We start from the raw sequence: 16211 nt of genomic DNA, 5'->3' as shown, positions 1-16211 counted from the left end.
ATTGGGCGAAACGGATAAGTCGGGCCCCGGGGGCCCGGGGATGAGGGGCCTCTTATCTTCACGTGGAGAGTTTTTGGGGTTTAGATGCTCTCGCTCTCCTCCTTTGTTTCTTTCCCCGTAGGCATTCAGTCAAGTCATTTTGACTTTGAGACAATCTGGAGTGATCTGACGATAGACCCAAGTCTCGACAATGGCTCCAGAGACATCTCCTACCGAGAATTCCCCATTGCTGGGATCCGCGTCCTCTAACGGCACTGTGTCCAACGGCACGATTACCGATCAGCATGTGGAATCAGGGGATCCAATTCAGACTGAGGAGAGAGGCAAAGAGCCTTTTCCTGATGCCCAGAAGCAGCTTAGATACATTGTGCCTGCCATCTCGCTTGGAGTATGGATTCTTTTTCAATGCTTATAAATCCGTTTTCTGTGCTAACGGGATGTATAGATCTTTTTGTCAGCAGCAGACCAGACAATTATCATGGCCAGTTATGGTCAGATTGGTAGCGATCTCAAAGCTCTCAATCTGACCAGCTGGATTGCTACTTCTTACTTTCTCACTTTAACCTCTTTCCAGCCTTTGTATGGCAAGCTGAGCGATATCTTTGGTCGCAAGCCATGTCTACTCTTTGCGTATGCGATTTTCGGCATTGGATGTCTGGGTTGCGGTCTAGCTCGGAATATCAATGAGTTAATTGCTGCTCGTGTATGTTCGCACATGATCTCAGGCCTGGATCCTGTAATGCTAACTATCTTCGAATAGGTCTTCCAAGGCATTGGTGGTGGCGGCATGACCACTGTCGTCAGCATTTTGATGAGTGATCTTGTTCCTCTTCGTGATAGAGGCCTGTGGCAGGGTATTATCAATATCATCTATGCCACAGGTGCCGGTACCGGTGCACCCTTGGGTGGAATTCTCTCCGACTACATTGGCTGGCGCTGGTATGAATGATGCAAGACCCACATTTCCTTACGCCATCTGACGTTTTTCTCCAGGGCTTTCTTAGCGCAATTCCCTCTCTGCATTATCGCATTCATTGCTGTATCGTTCCTGCTCAAGCTGCCCGCTCGCGAGAGCGCCCATTGGAAGACTAAGCTGCGTCGCATCGACTTCCTTGGCGCTGTAGTCCTTGTTGGCGCCGTTCTTGGTTTCCTAATTGGTCTTGATCGTGGTAGTAATGTGTCATGGAAATTACCCTTGACAATTGCCTCGCTAGGTGTCTCCGCTGTCTTGTTCGTGGTCTTTATCTTAGTTGAGATCTACCTCGCAGCCGAACCTTTTGCGCCTGGTCACATCATCTTCAACCGAACATTATTTGCTTGCTACAGCTGCAACTTTTTCAGCTTTGGCGGATGGATTGCCGCCCTGTTCTATATCCCTTTGTACTTCCAAGCGGTAGATGGTGTCTCTGCCACGACTGCAGGACTGCGCTTATTGCCAGGCATTCTATCTGGTGTCTCTGGATCCGTGCTTGCAGGCTTGCTGATGAAATGGCATGGCAAGTATTACTGGCTAACAGTTGTTGCGTATGCTTTCCTGACAACTGGTGTGTTCTCCATATACCTGTTCTCCGGTGGTGTTACGGCTAGTACAGTTGCCATGATCTGCGGAATGGTAATGGCAGCTTTCGGCAATGGCATTGGTGTCACTACAACCTTGATTGGGTTGAGTAAGTTTTTGTCTGATCCTACTCTACAAAATTTCGATGCATACTAATCACTCCGCTAGTATCGAACGCTACTCATGAAGATCAGGCAGTCGTCACAGCTTGCTCATATCTGTTCCGCTCATTGGGATCCGTGATTGGTCTCTCTTTATCATCAACTGTCGTTCAGCAAGTGTTACGCAATCGATTGCAATCAGGTCTACGCGACAGTAAGAATATCGATCAAATTGTTGAAGGAGTGCGAGAAAGTCTGGATTTCATCAAAACCCTCGACCCAGCGACTGCCAGGATCGTCCGGGACGCTTATGGCTGGTCCACCAACAAGGGATTCGCCTTTTTGGTTTGTGTAGTGTTCTTTGCCTTGTTGAGCAGTTGTTTCATCCGTGAAAGCAAACTCAGCCGCTAATTCACAGGTGAAGCTCTATACTTGAAAAAGATACAGATTTCCATTCTTTGAAAAGCGACAAACTTATATAGAAACTACTATGGTGTATGATCTGTCTAGCATTGGGATTGGCTTGAAAATTGTCTATGTTCATCGCATATATATACCAAAGAAGGTAGACGGGATATAAAAGAAGTTTTGCATATATTCCAAAATTCAATCGAGAAAAGACCACAGGTTTCCCGGGCACGAATCAGCTAAAGAGGTAAGCATCGTATACCATCTGCTAATCTATCTACAAGAATTGGAAGATATCACATCATTCTCATTTGCAATTTTCAAAAATAGTATCTTTTCCTACATCAAATGGTATACATTGAAAAGAAAAGTCATTTTGCACATTTCAAGCCGTTTTTACTACCTATGCCCTAGCTACAACACCAATAAGGCGAGAAATATCTACAAAAAAGCCATCTAAAAAGAACTTGAAAAAGATCGTACATAGATAGGTATGATGTAGGCTACCTATGCCGCGCAGCTCAAGTATAGCTTACTAATCCAGCATCTGAGCGGTCCTGTCAGCAACCCGTTGACGTTTCAACCTTAGAAATACCATCTTCAAGTTGACTGTCATATCCATTCTAATTAAGTGTCTTTATTGATACTTGCGGGTCTGACTTGATCTGCTTATCCAGCTGTGATCAGAATGCGCTACCCCTTGTGTTCCTGACGTTTTTGTGCAGCTTCCGCTAGCTCGTCTTCCGCCAAACGTCCGTCATGTCCGACTCGCGCTCAGGGCCAGTCTCACTCGCACGATATCGACCTATCCTCTACCTCTTCACTGGCGTCGCTGCTGCCTATGCGATTCTCTATGTTCACAATAATGTCATTTCGCAGCCATCATCAACTTCACTGCGTCGTCGAAATGCTGTGCGCCGCCCGAGGCCAACCGAAGCCGAAGAACCCGAGATCGCTGATACTCCGTCCTATCGGGCTATTACCCACCTTGAACAACTAGAGCGTCAGAATGGTGTATATGGGACATTCCGCATTGAGACAGAGGATGGGCGTCGCGTGGAGAGCGGTCTTCTTCCATCACTCCTCGCAACACGCGACCAGCTGATGGAAGAAGTTGGTGTCCCGCCTGCTCATGCAGAGCGCATGCGCGAGATGATGGAGGATACTTTTCTTGAATCCTTCCTTGCGCTCGATTTCCCATCTGCACACATTCTCCCAGAAAACACCCCAGAAAGAACATACTTGACAGAGCAACTTCAACACCGAGGTATCTCCCGAGCTGGTATCGAAAGGGCTCTTGTCCGGTTCAACGGAGATTCGAATTACGGGGATGAGTTGCGTCGGCGACGACAGAATGGTGAACGTGTCACACTCTCAACCTCTACCTTCCCAGACGTGTCTGCGCCTCCACAAAACCTTGATGGTGGTGAGACGGTGGTGGATGACCAAAGCGTCTTTTCATGGCGTGATGGAAATAACGATCCTTCTAATAGGGAAGGTCAAAACCTACTCAACCTCCTCTACCACATCGCTGAAGATCAGGCGCGGAGGGACGGCTATATCCATCGTGGAGTTACTTGCAACAGCTGCGGTGCTATGCCGATTCAGGGTATTAGATACCGGTGTGCCAATTGCATCGACTACGATTTGTGTGAGACGTGCGAGGCAATGCAGGTCCACATCAAGACACATTTGTTCTACAAAGTGCGGATTCCAGCCCCATTCTTAGGAAGCCCCCGTCAATCTCAGCCTGTATGGTATCCTGGAAAGCCTTCAATGCTCCCGCGCAGCCTTCCACGACCTCTTGCCAAACGTCTTATGAAAGACTGCAATTTCGAAAACACTGAGCTTGATGCACTTTGGGATCAGTTCCGCTGTTTGGCCAATTATGAGTGGGCGAATGACCCGAACAAGTTGCATATGGCGATCGATCGCAAAACATTTGACCGATGCTTTGTGCCTAATACTTCTATCCGGCCTCCGCCTCCCAGTCTCATTTACGACCGAATGTTCGCATTCTATGACACCAATGGCGACAATCTTATTGGGTTTGAAGAATTCCTTAAGGGTTTGGCTAGTCTCAATAATAACAGCAATGACGAACGGCTGCGACGTGTATTCCGTGGCTACGACATAGATGGGGATGGCTTCGTCGAACGCAAGGACTTCCTTCGGGTTTTCAGGGCATACTATGCGCTAAGCCGGGAGCTTACAAGGGACATGGTTGCTGGTATGGAGGACGACTTCTTAGAGGGTGGGGCCCGCGATGTGGTTCTCGGTAGCCAGCCTATCAGCTCTGCATTCCCTGGCAGCATCCCTTCAGGTGAACGCTCTCGTACAGGCGAAGGCAAGCGCATGAACTCTGAAGGGGACATGGAAATCATCGACAATGAAGGAATCTTGCGACAGGACGGAAATGATACTGGTGATCGACATTTGGTCGTGGGTGATGCTGCTGTCAGATCACAGTTCAGTCGAATGAGGCCATTGTTCCCATCTACACTACGTCTAACACCCACCGAGACTACTCCTCGCCCGTCGGATGCCATAGAGGGTCACCAAAATGACGACAACGAAGAAGACGAAGATGGTGCTAGCGAGACTAGTGGATCAGACCAATCGAGTTCGTCCGTGGCTAGTGGCACCTGGCCCGCTGAACACATTCTCGAAGAAGATATCATTGAGGCCCTTGGGTCCTATATTCCCGCTCGAGAAATCACGGATCCAATTGATCGGGCTCGCGTCGCGGATGCCGTTTATCACAGAATGCGCGAAGACGATCAGAGACGTGTGTTTGACGCCCGTCAGCGTGGAATCGACGAACGTTGGAGGCGCCGGGCTTTCTATACGGATGAAGAAGATGGCGCCACTGTCCCTGAGGGGTACGAAAGGGATCCAGCCATCGATGACTCCAGCGATGAAGACCTAGATGAATCCGAATCGCGCCCACCCTCTTTCCGTTCGCGGTCCTCATCCAAGGTGCGATTCCAGGATGATCTCAATGACGACGAGTACGACATTCGATCCAACCCATCAACCTCGTCGCGGAGTATTCCTGTTGGCGAGCGATGGGGTGGCTTTGAAATCCCAGAGATCGAGAAAGACGTTGGGAAAGAAATATTGTATCAAGTCACGCAACAGGGATTCAACGAGCTTCTAGATATTCTGTTCAAGCCAAAAGAGGACCTTTTGATGGAGGTCTATCGCACGCGAGTTGAACGCAAGGTCTGGGCTCGGGAGATTGAACTCGCAGGAAAAGAGGACCCCTCAAAACACGCCGCAACCGAGAATGTTCCAGCTGAGGAGGAACTTGAGGAGGTTATCAACGACTCACCACTTGATGATCTATTACAGCGCGCTGGTTACGGAGTTCGGAGCCCAGTCCTGGCGCCTGCCAATACCGGACCTGTGCTAGCTCCTTCGTCGCTGGAGCCCACCGCCTCAGATGATGATGGCGACGAAGACGAATATGAAGAGGATGATGACGACGTGCGACCAACTCATCTCGCGGATCCCGGAGAAGACACCGGATTTGGGCAAGCGCGGCCCTTCGAGGAATCCGATACAGCGTCCGCCACTTCGTCTGATTATGACGATGATATCGCTATCTCTCAAGCATCTGGTGCGGAGCCATCCAGCCCGATTGTTGGAGACGATACACTTGACTACGATCCAACCCTCCCACAGTATCGTCCCGACGGTCCATCCGTGATGGCCCCAGAAGTGTTCGATGAATCTGACTCTGACCCCGAAGAATCACCAACTACACACACAAATCCTGATCTCCCTGCTCAATTCCGACTCCAGCCTGGGACCACCTCTCTTCCCGCCCCTTCTTCTCCCCACTCCTCCCCAGAAGCCGAAGCCACAGCACCCAAGCTTCCTCCCTCTCCTATGCAACCACTCCCACCCCCTCACCGGATCAATGACCAGCCTCGTGAAGCTCCTGCCCCACGTCGACCTTCGCCCCGGACCCTAGCCCGGTGGGTCTATTTAGACCAGGTAGAACGTGAGAACAAGGAACGTGGCAACGGTGCGAGACTTAACTTTGAAGAGTTTTCGCGCCGTATGGCTGCTGACCGGGGACGCCGACTGGCATTTGTGGCCAGTTGGATTGAGATGGCTAGCTTTTGATTCTGAGAGGGTTCCTAGGTTAACCTAGGTGTACATTATTGTAATTTAGCGGTACTAAGGAGTTGATTTAGATTTGTTAGTACAATAACAACTTGATTAACTACATTAACCACATTAACTACAAAAAAAATAAGCGTCTGATTTTCTAATTTCCCAATTTCAACTAGGAAATTAGAGCTCGGCTCTACTCCGTAGCCTAAATATCCATATTGATCCATCTTATATTTAACACCCACTGACTAGTCCTATAGTGGGGTTTGCAGGACCTCATTTCTCTTTCTCCAAGGTACTATCTCTATCACCGAAAATACCTCGTAAATAAGTCTTTTATGGCCCAGCCTTAGAGGCCCGCCACCCGTATTACGTGCTTTTGGAGACCAATGGCTCACTTTGCACCATTGTTATCACCAGGATATTGGTGATTATCTTCCAAATTTCCCCTTATCGATTTAACTATAACTCAGAGTTCTTCAACCGTCTCCAGTATGCAAGCTAGCACCAGGTATCCCCTCTCGCTGCCTTGGGGTTCTCGGGCGAAAGATAAAACCAAGAAATCGCGATCATGATGGGTCCTGACGTGCTGTGATATTTTGTTCAACAAGATTCGCAACATTGGGACCCATGGCCATGCAGTACTAATAGTAGCTCTCTCCGGTGCTATAATGCTATGATCTGTATAGCAACCTCTCACATCTATCATGGCTTTCGAACGTCTGGCCCGGTTCTACCGGTCATGTCTACTCCAGATTATCCTTGTCGGATTAGTTGCCTTCTGCGAGCCCGGGATTTGGACTGCTCTCAATAACCTTGGAGCTGGAGGAAATGCCAAGGTAAGTCACCTGAATGTTGGGAATCTGCGTGACTGCCGCTAACATATCGTGCAGCCTTACCTGAACAATGCCGCCAATGCCTTGACATATGGACTCATGTCGGTAGGCTGTTTCCTTGCCGGTGGTGTCACCAATAAGATTACTGCCAAATGGACCTTGTTCATCGGTGCCGCATTCTACACTCCCTATGCGGCTGGTCTGTACTGCAACAATCGTTACGGTAACGAATGGTTCCTCTTGCTTGGGGCCGCTCTCTGTGGAATTGGAGCGTCTCTTCTATGGGCTAGTGAGGCTGCCATTGCAGTTGGATATCCGGAGGAGGAGAAAAGAGGACGGTAAGTTGAAACTACATACCATCTACTTGGTGTTATTAAACTAATCATTATGTTTAGCTACGTTGCAATCTGGATGAGTATCCGGCAGTTAGGACCACTTGTTGGCGGTGCCATATCCCTCGCTCTCAATATCAACGCTTCGCATGTTGGCAAGGTTACCTACACAACATACCTAGGGCTTGTTGCCATCTCATCCCTCGGAGCTCCATTTGCGTTGCTGCTATCACAGCCGCAAGATGTTATCCGAAGCAATGGCACCAAGATCCCTTATATGAAGAAAACCAGTCTCTCTGTCGAGGCTCGCGCTATCTGGAAGCAACTTCGCAATAAGTACATGCTGTTACTCATCCCGGTCTTCCTTGCGGGACAGTTTGGTGCAACTTACCAGGGAAACTACTTGACAAGTATGACATTTCCGATCCTCCTTCGTCAGTTATGAATGGCATCGCTAACAGGGAACTCAGCTTATTTCACCGTCCGCTCCAGGGCCCTTGCATCTTTCCTAACCGCCGTGGTCGGCGCCGCCGCTAATATCACGACGGGCCTATTCCTAGATCTGAAATTTTTGTCTCGAGGAACGAGGTCTAAAATTGTGTACATCTTCGTCCTTGTCTTTGTCACAGGGTCTTGGACATGGAACGCCATCGTCGAGACGAAACTCTCCCGCATGGCCGAGCCACCCGCCTTCGACTTGGGCGATGGTCCCTTCTTCAACTCGGCGTTCACTGTCTATATCTTCTTCCGGTTCTTCTATGAAGTGCTGCAAACCTATATCTATTGGTTGATGGCCGAGATTAAGGGAGCACAGGGAGATGGCGATATCGCCAGAACAACGGGTATCCTGAGATCGTGGGAGTCCATCGGCAGTACGATTGCTTATGCGGTCGGCGCAACTCATTGGCCCAACTTGAACCAGATGTCACTGGGCTTTGCACTATGGGGTGCTACGATCCCATTCACACTTCTTGCGGTGTTCGGCAATTGGAATGTTGCTGAGACACCCGGGGTGGAGGAGGAGGAACAAACAGACAGTAGTAGCTTGGAGGCACAGAGGGTGGTCGTCAATTCCGACGGGAAAGATTAGATATTAGATATATTCCGTTGTTGTCATGTGAGAGATTTGGCATAGAAACAATCCTGGTGATTGTTACTTCAAATCTAATAGAAATCGTGCCCGTGTTGATGTTGATACCCTAAATATATAACTGAATGGCCATTTTAAAATATTATAATATATGCCTAAACTTCTCCCGTGGATCCACTTCTCGGTTACTAATACCACACTGAATTATCCAATGCCCATCTAGTTATTATTCTAGGGGTGAATGTCAATTCGACGTGGATATGGGTTGTGTAGTTGCATCATATTTGCAATTCTCGTTCATAAAGTCAAATATGGCTGGGTCTTCCATCAATTGGCCCAAGTGGTCGAGCAGTTTCCTGGTCTAGCGGTTATGATTTTCCGTTAACAAATGCGACTAGCATATGTTCCGGAAAGGTTCTGGGTTCGATTCCCAGGGAAACTATTTTTTTGCGCTTTTTGTATATTTAGCCTCATTGTTTTTTGAGCCCTTCTTTCAAACAGTTTGAGTCAATTGATGCGACTGATATGTAGCAGAGCCCACTAGAGCCATGCGACTATGCTTGTGGACATCTGAGGAACAATGCAGCTCAAAACCTGGAATGTATGGAATATCAGCAGAGGAAAAACAGAAGTGGACCACCCAAGCGAGTCAAATTAGAGACATAACATAAATCACAGACATAATATCATACTGCATACAACAAAAAACCAGAAAAACTAGAAACAAACCGAAATCATGACATGGTCGTGTGACAGGAAAAACGTATGAAGCATGGTAAACATATCAAGACAACCAACCCGAACGCCAGAAGAAAAATAGAAATCAAACCGAAGAAAACCAACAAAACCACCACCCTATAACTGATTCCGTTCGTACCGCTGACTGACGTATATATCTGGGGGAGATGTACACATTGTGACCTGCGGCGAGCGCTGGACGATTATTGTCCTTCCAGCCCGAGGGAGTGGATTTTAATCCCTCCTTCATTTGGACTGGATAGCTGCCTAGGTTTTTGTTCTGTTTGGAAATAACAAAGGCTCCAGGATACCTTTCCTCCAACGGGGTTCAAGCGTGACAATAGGGTATTCCGAAGGGACTTGAAGAAAAATGAAGAGAAAAACCCGAGAAAAACAGGACTATCCAAAGGGCTTCCATGGGAAGACAACAGAAACAGAACAGTGGCATCCAAGTGGGGATTTAAAAGACGGCCATTTTCCATCCAGTGGATTCAAGGGTTTGCGAATCTTACACGACGGGGGCCGCGTCGCTCCAGAATCAATTTCTCGGTGTCAACATAAAGACAATCGAGAAACTGCATGGCGCTAGAGTCCCTCAGGATCTTCGCGACCTGAGTTCCCGCCGAGATGAGCTGCAACACGTTGCGGTCATCCTTGACTGGCCTAGACTGGTGCTTGGCAGCATGACGCATCTCCAGGGAGTTCTCCAGGACAGTGATGAGTTGTTTAATTTGGCGGTTGTACAAGAGATGAGCGGGGATGCGGCGTGTAGTAGCCAGCCGTTTCAAGAGGTATACCCATTCAGTCCACTCGCGGTCCGAGGGGACCTTCACGGGTCTTTTGTCCTGCTCGATAGGAACACGGAACTGGTACTTTGCAATGAAGTCATAGGCACACTGAGACAGACGGTCGTTGACCTTGTGGAGGATGCTGTCTTGCTCGCCGGCATCGAGGTTAGTAGGGAGCTGGGGAAGCTCTTTATCCTGGGCTGCGACAGCCTGTGGAGAAGGTGGCTCCAAGAACTGATGCGGGCCATCAAATTCATCCCGGTTGGATGTCCGTCTCTGGGAATGGTAGTGTGGGCTTCCTCTGGTCCTCTCGGCAGCTCGCTGGCCGTTTCTTTCCATGACATACTCTGGGCTTTCCGGGGGGTTCATGGGTCCAGGGTCCCGCCTTAGGGATTCTCGAGGCAGATGGCTCGGGTGGCTCCATTCATGAGTCCTGGGTTGTGGGTGGGCCTGTCCGGCTGGAGGATAGGATAAACGTCCCGTGGGTGGGGTAATCATGTGGCTGTGGCTATCCAGAGGGACTGGACCTCCGTGGTAATGGGTCTGGTGGTTAGAATCCATTGGACCGAAAGGCAATTGGCGATCGTCTCTGTAGCCATATCCGTGGGGAGTAGATGGTGACCTTTTACCACTTAGCAAAAGGAACGAAAGCGATTTTTGTCGATGATAATTTGGGAGGAATTTGCAATGAAGTGAACGATGACCAAACAATACCTTTGCTGATAGACCACTGGAGGGGTTGCTGGGGTTCCATACATAGAGTGCTGAGCCATGGTGCTGTTACGGAGTATGAGTTTCGGATTCCAAGAGTTTTGGCACGGAAATAGAGAAGGGAATGGCGATGCTGATTCTGCTGACCTATGGCGAGACCGAGTATCAAATCTAGAGTTGATAGAGCTTGCACAAGAACCAAGACTTGCTGGCAAAGAGAACGGATAGGCCGATCCACCTGCAAATTGATGAGGAAGGACAGGAAGCATGAAGAATTCAAGGCCGGAGTATTACCACAGCCTAATATAACAATTGAGAACAATATCTAGAAGAACCAGGAGGGAAAGAAGATATATATTAGATGCGTTGTTGAGCAAATGGATTCACGAACACTGAGAAAAGGGCAGGTATTATAGACATTTTTGAAAAGCCACTCTCCCCGGGCCGAACGAAATTGGAAAGTGTGCCTGACAAAGGGGATCAGAGCCAACCCATGTTTATGCAACGGCAGTGTAACTGGACTCAGAGCCGCGCTAGTGGAATTTACGCCAGTGGCGTTGGTGGAGACAATATATGGAGATGAGGCCTGTGTTGCCTGGGCACTCTTGATTTCAAGAAAGCCAATTGCGTAACAGGACATGGACCGTCCGTGCCGTTGACTTTGAAGATCTCGATCGATCAAGAATAAGACCGGTGTGCAAAGCTCGTTGGCAGCCGAGGCGCCATGAGACGCCTCTGTAGGTGCATGGTATGAATCCCCACGGGAAACATTGCATCTAAAGCCCCGATCTTCATGAATTAGGGGAGAAGAAGCAACATGCTGGGTGTCGTACCACCATCACTTTGATTCGATAATTGTATTGGGGCAAAGCCTCGGGCAGCAAAGCTGGTGTTGGGTACAAAACGCAAGGACCAGGGTTCTGGATTTGGACATTGTTGACCTATGGATACCCAAATGTGCAGATAGAAGATGTGATCTGCACCCTCGAAGGTCCTGGAAGAAATGTGAAGATGAGCTGAAGGAGGTGTAACATGCAATTCCCGTGATGCGCGCAGTTAATTTGTGTTGGGCACTCGGGCTTTTTTTTGGGGCCCAATGCAATAAGCCGCATGGGCCATGTCTCTCTTCTGGAGACTGTTCGGGAGATCCGGGTGAAATAAAGAGTAAATCCGATATCAAACTTTTCAAATGTGGAGAGCTCAGCTGTTCTGGTGGTATACGATCTACCCTTGCAGCCCAACAAGAAGCCCAATGCCTATGCTTCCAAGGTCGAGGTTGCCTAGAAATTATTGTTATCAATAACACTTTGAACGGTCATAGGAGGTATGATGAAGTCATTAAGCTAAGGAGCACTTCAGGCCCTAGAAAATCACAACAATCAGAGTATTTCCATGTTATCATCATTTGCCAGGGAGCCGGAAATTCAATGTGATTCTTCATCAACGTGACATGTTACTGTTTTTGCCGGCTTCCACCATTGGGGATGGGTAATTTTACCCCGAGACGAGAAGCATAATCCTGGATTGTTTCGGTGAGTATAATAAAAAAGTTGTGCTTGTGATATCTGCTTACCTCGCAACTCAAACGGATGGCTTCTTCGATACCAATGCGCGCCTCGTACCCCAGAATATCCCTAGCTTTTTTGCCACTAGCATATCGAATGGCACATGCATCTTGTACACTTCCACGGCTCAAAGTTGTCGTTGTTCCCATCAACCAGGTGACAGTCTCACATGCCAGTCCGGCGAAGTAAGCCAAACTCTTTGGGATATGCATTTCGAAGGGCGGGACGTGCCCAAAATGCGCCCAGATAGCCAGGCAAAAATCACGGAAGACGATAGGTTGGTTGTTCTGAATGAAAAAAGCCTCGCCTGCAGCGGTGCGAGACGATAGCAGATTCTCTATGGCCAGGATGTGGGCATCGGCGGCATTGTCGACGTGGGTGATATCCCACAAATTGAAGCCATTTCCGATCAAAAAAGGGGTTTCATATTTGGCTATGCATGCGTGAATAGATGGAACTAGCTGGTAGTCTCCTGGTCCGCAGAGCACCGATGGCCGGAGGGCACATGTCACCATTTCGTTGCTTGAGGCCTTTAGAACGAGTGCTTCTGCAGCAGCCTAGGTATCATACCAAAGCGTGTTAGTAACTTAGTTTCTGCCAATTCTGAGAATCTTGTTGAGGGGGATCGGTAGTTCCAACCTTGGACTCTCCATAAATGGTTGACTTGAATGCCAAAGGCCATTCTTCGTTGATGTTAGGATGAGCAGTACGCGTATCATCGATCACCACACAGCAACTGCTCGTGTATATGAAGACTTTGACCCCACTGTTCTTGGATATATCCAGCATATTCTGTGTACCTTCAAAGTTGATCATCCATACTTCTTGTTCAAGTCGGCGCCCGAATCGTTCGGCCAGATCTGGGACGATTCCAGCAGTGTGGACAACGATATCGGGCTTCACGGCCTCGAATACTTTACTCAATGTTTCAGTTAAAGTGATATCCACCTGCATGCATGTAGTTCCCTCTGGGAGGGCGTGCTCGGGTCGTGGGGGACTTTGGTCGATGACGGCAATGAGAAAGTTTGGGTGTTTTTCTGCAAGAGCCCGCACTATTGCCGAGCCTACAAAGCCAGTGCCACCAGATATGAGGACTTTCTTTGCTGCCTCAATCATTGTGCAGGTTGATGGAGTGTAAACGATATGGGAGAGGATTTGATGTGGAGGAAGGTTGAACCGGGTACGAAACTGTGCGACATCACAACTACTTACGACATAAAACAATACCGCATCACCTCGAGACATCTCAAATGATATTTGAAATGACACCAGAGAGAGCCTACTCAAACCACCAGAATATTTTGTTCAATTCATTCAGATTTGAAGGTGGTTCTTGTCCTTGATCCCTAAACCATAGTCTAGTTCAATCTCAAAGACGACTCTCATGGTTATGCTTGAACACTATCCTTGTTCTTTTAGTCTTCGTCCTTGTCCTCTTCATCTTCATCCTCGTCGTCTTCGTCCTCATTCTCTTCGTCCTCGTTCTCTTCGTCTTCGTCTTCATCCCATTCTTCCCCATCCTCATAACCATCAGGATCCAGTCGACCCAACACTTCTTCTATTCCAGGATGAATACAATAGTCATTGGCCAACTCTCCCAATTCCTGTAACTTTGGCCACAACGATTCCGGACTCGATTTATCCTCTCTGATCTCTCTGATTTCATCCGCCGTCATAGAATCGAGGATTTCCAACATCCCTTCCACAAGAGAGCCATCCCATTGGAAATGCTTTTGAACCTCATGACCCACTGTATCATTGGAGGAAAGCGCAATTGTCTTGCCGATTTTGCGTAAGACAGAGAGTCCATTGAAGCGTGTCTGGAAGTTTGTGAATGGTCCACACTGGTTCGTGATCGATTTGATGGTATCAACGACATCCTGGGCTACTTCGAATGAGACATCGTACTGTGCCCCACCGCGCATAGAGAGATATGTGATGTTGATCGATTTCCATACTGAACTCGAATAATGGTCGAAGTTGATAATGCGATTTTGCTCTTTCTCCCGAAGGACGCGAATGGTATCGTCCACCATGCTCATAACGTCAGGGTGAATTTGCGCTGCTTGTATGAGAATGTCGGTGACAGTTTGTGAATCGAGGTGCTGGATTTTCTGGGAAATCTCCTCTCGTAGCGGCGCTGTCGTATTGATGTGAGCATCGCCAATAGTATTGGTTCGCGCACGTTTAACGCTTTGGGGTCCAGCCATGGTGGGTGGTTCTATGCCTGACGATCACTGAATGAGTCAGGGGGACAAAGAGTCCACGATAGGACAAAATGATCTTGTAGGGTAAATGAGGTGATGTAAGAAGAAGGAAGTTGAAGAGCGCAAATAATGGACCATAAAACAGAGAGGTCAAACAGACATATGGGGAGTGGCTACGGGGGGTGGATCACGAGGATATCTGATTAACTTAACACACCTGGGCATGTTTCTGGATGTTTCTTAGCCACATGGATCGGATTATTGAACCGCACCGTCAATGATATAGGGAGCATCAACAGCCAATTATTCGAACATACCCATGATGATTTGGCCATGGCCATTCGCAACACTATTTACCTACACTATACCCCTAGCACTTGGGGTATTGTCAATGGGGCATGAGTATAACCATAAAACTAGCCCAATAAGTGCTACTAGATATTGTAATAAGCACATCCATGGAAGAGGAGTACGGAAATATTTCAAGTCATAATCTATACACTGTGTCACATTGAGGACAGCTGCAAAATCACCAGCAGAGCACAGAATGCGAGATACGCAGACATCTAATATACAGATCCTTGACCCAGGTATTATCCCAACAGTCACAAAAAGACTAATCTCGAAAGGAGAAAGCGCTGCGACTAACCAACAAACTCCAAAGTAAATGCAAGAAGAGAAAACAATCTCCCCGGTGGGTGGCTCCCCCAAATCAAAGATAAGCCACAAGGACAATCGCAGACTTATAGCACACGGCACAACACCAGCCCACCAAGCTTTTTCTCAACACACTCGCGAGCTTCTAGAATCCCTTGGTCTGTAGAGAGGTAGAGACTCTCACCCGGCGAGCGAAGTCCAGCCACAAACCCGGATTCCTCACCACGCACAACTCGGCGCAGTCCCTCCACATCAATGTTGACCCGTCGGGTGGGCTTGCTGACCATCTTGATCTTGCCGAGGACCGACTCGTTCTGCCAGTACTTCAGGCCCAGCCACAGCCGCCTTGAGGCGACATTATCGCGAGTTATTGGCTCAATGCCTTCGGCTTCATCGTTGACTGCAGGGTAACCGAGAATGCCATGGGCTGGAGGAGGAGTCGGACCTCCGCGGGCCACGGAGGAGATGTAGCCGGAGTTTTGGAGGGCGAGGGAGAGCTTCAGGTGGAGGTTGCTGTTGGGGATAGAGGTGAGGGCGAGACGGGCCTTGGTAGCATTGTTCAGGTGGGAGCAGACGGCAGAAAGGTTGACGAGAGACATCTTGATTTCGCGACGGTAGCAATTAAGCTCTACCGGCGGCCGTTCGGCGAGGAAAGAGAGCGATGGAATTGATCGGTTTTGGAAGAGGAAAAAAAAACGGGGATCCCGGATACACGAAAGCGAAGACCGAGAAGGACCACAGTGGACTGCAATTGTCTGGGGAAGCAAAGACACGGTAGGAGGTGTTGTAGCGCCGACTGAAGCGATGATCTGGGATGGAAATTTTCGGACAAACTGTACTTCCGGGTCACGGTCTGGTCCAGGTACCCGGTACTTTCTCGCCCGTAGCGGATAGGTGTGATGCCCAGGTACTAGTACTGTCCTATCACATCACATCTACATCTAAGCGCCCAGCTTGCATGGCGGTTGATGCTGGCGTTTCACAGGCTGAATACCCCTCAGTCTAAAAAACATAAATAATAAACGTAAGTTCCTCTTTTTCTTTTTCTCATCTATTTGCTGCCATCGTTGTATACTTGCATTCCGTACTTTGAAT

General features: G+C 48.5%; 7 protein-coding genes across 7 annotated transcripts; 3 read left to right on the top strand and 4 right to left on the bottom strand.

Annotated features, from left to right (window-relative positions):
* Positions 1-190: 190 nt before the first annotated feature.
* Positions 191-2070, top strand: PEX2_036660 (putative MFS multidrug transporter; the record flags this gene model as incomplete). Its single annotated transcript, XM_016740941.1, has 5 exons — positions 191-388; positions 446-703; positions 761-939; positions 994-1667; positions 1727-2070. The coding sequence occupies 5 exons, from the start codon at positions 191-193 to the stop codon at positions 2068-2070; spliced, it is 1653 nt and encodes a 550-aa protein (XP_016593702.1).
* A 756-nt stretch (positions 2071-2826) lies between these two features.
* On the top strand, positions 2827-6201 carry PEX2_036650 (EF hand domain protein; the record flags this gene model as incomplete). The annotated part of the gene is made up of 1 exon (XM_016740940.1): positions 2827-6201. The coding sequence occupies one exon, from the start codon at positions 2827-2829 to the stop codon at positions 6199-6201; it is 3375 nt and encodes a 1124-aa protein (XP_016593701.1).
* A 698-nt stretch (positions 6202-6899) lies between these two features.
* PEX2_036640 (Major facilitator superfamily domain, general substrate transporter) lies at positions 6900-8450 on the top strand (the record flags this gene model as incomplete). Its single annotated transcript, XM_016740939.1, has 4 exons — positions 6900-7031; positions 7086-7366; positions 7424-7770; positions 7831-8450. The coding sequence occupies 4 exons, from the start codon at positions 6900-6902 to the stop codon at positions 8448-8450; spliced, it is 1380 nt and encodes a 459-aa protein (XP_016593700.1).
* Positions 8451-9679: 1229 nt separating this feature from the next.
* Positions 9680-10537, bottom strand: PEX2_036630 (uncharacterized protein; the record flags this gene model as incomplete). Its single annotated transcript, XM_016740938.1, has 1 exon — positions 9680-10537. The coding sequence occupies one exon, from the start codon at positions 10535-10537 to the stop codon at positions 9680-9682; it is 858 nt and encodes a 285-aa protein (XP_016593699.1).
* Positions 10538-11943: 1406 nt separating this feature from the next.
* Positions 11944-13368, bottom strand: PEX2_036620 (3-beta hydroxysteroid dehydrogenase/isomerase; the record flags this gene model as incomplete). The annotated part of the gene is made up of 3 exons (XM_016740937.1): positions 11944-11967; positions 12261-12809; positions 12892-13368. 3 exons carry the CDS (start codon positions 13366-13368, stop codon positions 11944-11946), a joined length of 1050 nt encoding a protein of 349 aa, XP_016593698.1.
* Positions 13369-13667: 299 nt separating this feature from the next.
* PEX2_036610 (uncharacterized protein) lies at positions 13668-14462 on the bottom strand (the record flags this gene model as incomplete). The annotated part of the gene is made up of 1 exon (XM_016740936.1): positions 13668-14462. The coding sequence occupies one exon, from the start codon at positions 14460-14462 to the stop codon at positions 13668-13670; it is 795 nt and encodes a 264-aa protein (XP_016593697.1).
* A 740-nt stretch (positions 14463-15202) lies between these two features.
* Positions 15203-15715, bottom strand: PEX2_036600 (mitochondrial 37S ribosomal protein uS8m; the record flags this gene model as incomplete). Its single annotated transcript, XM_016740935.1, has 1 exon — positions 15203-15715. One exon carries the CDS (start codon positions 15713-15715, stop codon positions 15203-15205), a length of 513 nt encoding a protein of 170 aa, XP_016593696.1.
* Between the last annotated feature and the right edge of the window lie 496 nt (positions 15716-16211).

The sequence above is a fragment of the Penicillium expansum genome, assembly GCF_000769745.1.
Source record: "Penicillium expansum strain MD-8 chromosome Unknown contig111, whole genome shotgun sequence".
Lineage (NCBI taxonomy): Eukaryota > Fungi > Ascomycota > Eurotiomycetes > Eurotiales > Aspergillaceae > Penicillium > Penicillium expansum.
This window is presented reverse-complemented; position numbering and strand designations above follow the sequence as displayed.